At 33.4% G+C, this 5918-nt stretch overlaps 1 protein-coding gene across 1 annotated transcript; it reads right to left on the reverse strand.

Annotated features, from left to right (window-relative positions):
* Nucleotides 1-1514: 1514 nt before the first annotated feature.
* LOC145604799 (protein yippee-like At5g53940) lies at nucleotides 1515-5515 on the reverse strand. The gene is made up of 5 exons (XM_081660755.1): nucleotides 5245-5515; nucleotides 4296-4339; nucleotides 2985-3093; nucleotides 2023-2078; nucleotides 1515-1878 (listed from the first exon to the last, which is right to left on the reverse strand). The coding sequence occupies exons 1-5, from the start codon at nucleotides 5338-5340 to the stop codon at nucleotides 1803-1805; spliced, it is 381 nt and encodes a 126-aa protein (XP_081516881.1). The 5' UTR covers nucleotides 5341-5515; the 3' UTR covers nucleotides 1515-1802.
* Nucleotides 5516-5918: the final 403 nt, after the last annotated feature.

The raw sequence follows: 5918 nt of genomic DNA on the forward strand, positions 1-5918 counted from the left end.
TGAGAATTTACCTATTAATTTTTATGAACAAAAAAGAGAAAAAAAATAAATAAATAAAAAGGTTTTGGCGGGAAATTTTTTAATAAAAACGCGACACGTGTACTTTGGGGATAAGGCTGGAGATTACTTTAGTGTGTGTGTGTATATATATATATATATATATATATATATATATATATATATATATATATATATATTGATTGATATAGATAGATATAGATGGTAGAAATAACCATAAATTAAATATATATGATTTTTTTTTTCATAAAATGTTCATTTATTATTCATCCGATCCACGAATTTCATCCGCGGATGATGGATGGATGGATATGGATGACGGGTGAAGCGGATGATGGATGAATGTGAATAAAGCGATTGGAATGATGGATGAATACGGGTGAAGTTCCACCCGATCCGAATCCGATCTATTGCCATCTCTACTATTCTGTTACACAATGGCACAACTTTTGAGAGGAAAATGTTAACTTAGCCCTTAGTTGTACTCCATATTGATTATGTGGTAACTGGTAAGAACTACGGAGTATCAATTAAGATTAGTATTGATCTCGTTAAATAAAGAAGATTATTTTTGAGGAAAAACGGAATTTCAGGAACCCAGATTGTTTTTAACTTTTTTACCGTGAGTATAATGCGGTAATGCCATTTCCAGTCCTGTTTTAGGATTAATTATGTTCACTTGGGCTAGGCCCACGATGTCTCGGTCAACTACGTAATTGAACAATATCTTATCTAACTTCAAAACTTAAGGCCCTAAAGTCAGAGTTATATAATGACTTGCTAATTATAACATAGGCTATAATAATAGTCAGAGAAATGTGCTCTTATTAAGTTCACATTTCATTGTGTGCAAAGAAGAAGAAAGGACTAAGCAAGATAAGACTAGAAGTGTTCATATGGCAAAGGCCAATGTATAAGGAAGCTTCAAGTAACAACAAGACAACCACTCTTTAAGTCTTAACCACTAGCTGAGCAAGTCCAGCTCCACTGCCATCTTCAACCTCAATAAACCGCCTTGGCCTACTGCTCACGGATTTGGACAGTAGCACAAGACACCATCCCACTGCCACTGTTATACCCACACTCAAGCCAACTTCTTTAGTCTCGAAATTCGCCTTGACGCACCTAGCAGCAAGCAGCAAGCAGCAGGCAGCCTCCAGATGGTCGAATAGCCAATCCTCTTTCCCAACACTCCACCATCACTCCACCAGCTGTGTTCTTGGCAGCTGCCTCTCCTTTCCCCATCCACATTCAAGGCATATTTTTCGGTTTTAAGAGTATAAGGACAAATAATAGAGCTATAATTTTACTACTCCGTATAAAATGTGTGTACATACAAAAGACAAGTGCATTTCCATTTTCCAATTTTTGTATATGATTTTAGGTGTTTTCATCTGCATTTCAAGACTTGCCTGTAATCTGGTTAGTTAAGAAAATTTTAAGCTACAAGATCTTATTCACAAGTCTAGGCTACAATAACTTGTATGTGCAATGAATACGAAGTATATTTAATTCACCATCTCTAATAGATCCAATTCCTATAATTATTCATGTATAGACTATATTAAAATAAAAAAATAAATCAATCAGAAAACATGGGTATTAAAATTCATGCCAATCACAGAACTCAGTGATTACACCCAGCAGGAATTGTCATGCTCATATATACAGGTATGGTTTACCGAATCTATTCATACAAACATAGATGCTAAAACATGTTTTCCACTCACAAGTTGTGAGTCACAACATAGAGCACATCTTACACGTGGGATATGGCGACATATCTAAACATCCTCAGCATCACTCATCATACGAGCATCAATGTAGAACTCAGAGTCGAATCCATCAATAATCCTGCCTCTGTTTACAAATATGATTGACATTGTAGGCTGAACATTTTACTTGACTAATGTAGAATATAATATAAAAAATTGGTGTAATTGAGAGGGCCAAAAAGAGCCCATATCTCTGTACTCTATCTAAAGAATAAGGAGATGACTTTACCTTTCAAGGACAAATTTTCCTTCTTTGTATTTCTGGCTTTTCTCACGAGCTGCTTCCTGGATTAAGAGCACACAATTGTCAAAATAGGTGAATCAACGAGGTCAATAACGTAGAAACCAACTTTGGACTACCCAAATACAGCAAATTAGCTACGGGTACATAGTAGAGTTTTTTTTTTTTATTATTATTTTTTTTTTTTTATGTATGACCAAGTAAAAAATAGGTGTCGCTGGTCACAATCGGATTAACAGCTACAGATCAAAACCAATCAATCCCAATAACCTTAATCATTAAATAATTGTCATAAAATATTATAAACTGAAAAAAAAAAATAAAAAATGACACCGTATAAAGATGGCAACAAAAAGTGTTAACTTCAATAAATTTCAATTCCATTGACAAAAAGAAGTCAAGCCAACAGGTCGACATCAAGACACAATTTACAATAGCCAACAGACCAGGTTATTGTTCTATCTGCTTTTTCTGCAGAGATGAAAAGGTAGCAAAAGGCTGATAGATGCACACAAGCTTTGAACCTTATCCCCGGTACACACCATACGACTTTACCATCTAAGCCAGCAGTAACTTCACAGAAAACAGATTGCAAGTTTTCAGTGACAACTGAGAGCTACATCGACAATGGAAAACAACAAAGGTGACTATCAGTGTTATGCTCCCAGAGACCCAGATAAAATCATTGAAGCCACATAATTAGCTTTAATGAATATGTGACGAGAGGAAGGTTAAAGTCCATAGACATAATCAAGTTCGTAGTGTTTCAATGGTAGGCAGCAAAGTAAACAAACATATCGGCTGTTGGTGACCAGACATGTATCTTTGATAGTGGCTAGTCTGGCTTAAACAATGCTTCCCTGACAACTTCCTAGCTCTAAGTGTTTCAGTGTCAGTAATTTTAAGCAGCGTAGAAGAGAGGGAGAGGATAGCAAAGGATAGAACAGTACATATTTCCATCCAACGATCTGTCCACAGCAGCAGCAAAATATATCTGCAACAGTATGCATCCCAGAAAGCATCAGCCTTTCCTCTGAAGCTCCTAGGATTATATTTACCCTGAAATAAAAGTCAATTGATTTTAATTTCAATGAGATCGTATTCATTAATCAATCAGACATAATGTTAGTGATCGAGACAACACAACCAAGGTCAGAAGGATAAACAACAATTACATACATTGAGCATTTCAAAACAATAAAGAATCAAATGGTTCACTTATTGTTGGCTAAATATATTTGAAACTCTTAAAGTCACTTTCATTGATAATAGACATAACCCTTCCAACTTTCCATAATAAATAATTCCAATAAGCACATGCATCAACTTTAAGATTAAAACTTTACCAGTTCTTTGACTATAAAAACGCTGATAGTGATAGCAGATGTCAATGTTGAACATTTCCACAATGAACTTCAATTAAACCTTAGTTTTCCTCTCATTGAAATTTCAAGGTTCAAAATATCAATAATGAGGATTAAAACAGCAATCTACATGGCTCAAAATATTTAACATTTGTATCTCTAAGCCAATAGAGGACTATAATAGCTAAAGAAAATTTTGTAATCTTTCAAAATTATTACCATTTCTTCCTTTTACATAAAACAAGAAAAGACAACTTTTTAGTCCAAATCATTGGTTCCTAGTACAAATAATTTGACATTTTAACAAGCAAGTGTAGTGCTACAAATTCAAAGCTCGTGTCTGTGGTAAAGGTTTTTAAGAGACCAGAATTTGATTAAGATAATATAAACAAGAATAAAAATAAAGCATGTAATTTGGTAAGACATCAACTTCAAAACAATAGGTGGAAGATGTCTTATTGGATCAAAGTATAATAAACCTAGCTGATTCCCTGTGATAATATCCAAGGCTAGGAAAGTGATGGCAATAAAACACTGAGTCATAAGCTTTAAACTAGACTTGGAATGCAATCTAAAGATATTGCTCCTCATAAAGACTCAAGTGCAAATTCGCTAATGTCCACAATACTTTCCGGGTGTACCATGAGGAGTCTAGGGTGCATGGTAGTATGGTATTGAGGTGTAACTGTGTGTCTGTGTAAGGATGAAGATTGTTGTCCAACAATACACTCTTTAGTCCAAAAACAAAATGTACAAAAAAAAAAATATCCAAAATTTGGAGAGAATGAGCGACCATTATGCATATAAATATTGAACAATAAAATGAATTCTCAACTACAAATTAAGATAAATTGAAATTGGGAGTTCATGATGAGTGAGATAAGGAAAGAAACTCACGTATTTTTGAACAAATATGCTTTCCCTCTGCGACAGTGAAAAGTCTAGAGAAGTCATGAGAGTAAGGTAAGTTAGAATAGTCACCACTAGCAACATAAATTACTACTCTTGTTCCTTGTCAGTTACTCCCTCTGACACTAATTGTTGTTCTACTTTGACGGTTTAAACCTTTTTTTTTTGTGACACAATCACCGTCAAAGCTAGAACAACATTTAGAGACAGATGATGCATAAAGTTGTGCATAAATAACTTGTCAAAAACTAAACAATACTTCTTATTTTACTGGAAATTGAACATAACACCATTGCAATTGAATTTGAATGGAGAAATAAGTAAATAATATACACATTTGCATGAATAGCTGCCTTATTTAGTTGTTGTTTACATATTAAAACATACTCACCAGAATGTCCATGGTACAACCGAATGACACGACCAAATTCAATTTCTTTATTTTCATTTAATCGAGCAAACTCGAAAAAAAATAGCATTGGTTGTACCATGACACCTTTTGTTGTAGGCTTGTAGCACAACAAAAATTGTAACATACAACATCGGATTAGTTCAAATAACACTATCAAAGTGATCACTAGTTCAAACCGAACAAAGTCCATAATATATCGAAACATACAAAATCTCCAACCCCAAGTTTTACCCTGATTCAGATTACTACTACAAGAACAGAAATATATACAATTATATATTATATTTGAAGGATCACAGAACCCAATAATAACATAACATTTGGAAAAACTGATTCATACCCAGAAAAGAAAATGTAAAAATAAAACACCCCAAATTCAAATATTGATCTAATTGTTAAAACCCAGAAAAATTAAATCACTAAGGAAACAAACAAAGATTAAAAACAGGGGAGATGAAAAATCAAAATTAAAAATACATAAAATAAAAAGATGAATTGAGAAAAATACTCGAAGAAAAAAATTACCCGGGAAACAAGGTCATCGGCAAGAGCAAGATGGGTTTTACAGAATTTGCATTTGTAAGTTCTGCCTTCAAGCTCAATCACGAATATTCTTCCCATTTATTTGATGATTTGTTTAATTTAATGTAATTGGTGAAGAAATATATAATTATAAAATTGAAGTGAAGTAAATTAATCAGGAATTAGTAAGGATAAAAACCCTAAAGGATAGATAGAAAGAAAGATATAGAATGTATGATGAGAGAGAAAGAGGTTGCAGGAATCATGAGACAGCAGCTCAGCAGAGTTTTGTACGGTTAGCTGTTATTATTGTGATTGAGACATCATTTTTTTATATAATTGCAAGAGGTGTGAATTTTTTTTTGACAACAAGAGGTGTGAATTAGACATACTCAAATTTCATTATTTTTTTTTTATAATTGAACTTTTAGTTTTTTTTTTGAAGATTTAGGGCATGTTCTCATTGACTGAACTGAACTGAAGTGAGCTGAACTGAAATGAATATTTTATAAGAGAAGGAAATTAGGAGCTGAACTGAATTGAGCTGAACTGAACTGAATTTCAACGTATGAGAACAGACCCTTATTGGGAATTTTCTTTTTCTTATGGAGTATGATATACTTCCTCCGTTTCTTTATAGTTACAACACTTTTCAAAAATGGAAATGTCATAATAGT

Source organism: Chenopodium album, chromosome 22, assembly GCF_948465745.1.
Source record: "Chenopodium album chromosome 22, dcCheAlbu1.1, whole genome shotgun sequence".
Lineage (NCBI taxonomy): Eukaryota > Viridiplantae > Streptophyta > Magnoliopsida > Caryophyllales > Amaranthaceae > Chenopodium > Chenopodium album.

Bases quoted from the DNA above. Each gene is read 5' to 3' on its own strand.
- LOC145604799 (XM_081660755.1), bottom strand. From the start codon at position 5,340: ATGGGAAGAATATTCGTGATTGAGCTTGAAGGCAGAACTTACAAATGC. The intron at 4,340-5,244 runs GTAATTTTTTTC...TGACTTCTCTAG, and splicing joins CCGATGACCTTGTTTCCCGG to ACTTTTCACTGTCGCAGAGG. The intron at 3,094-4,295 runs GTGAGTTTCTTT...CTTTTATTTCAG, and splicing joins GCATATTTGTTCAAAAATAC to GGTAAATATAATCCTAGGAG.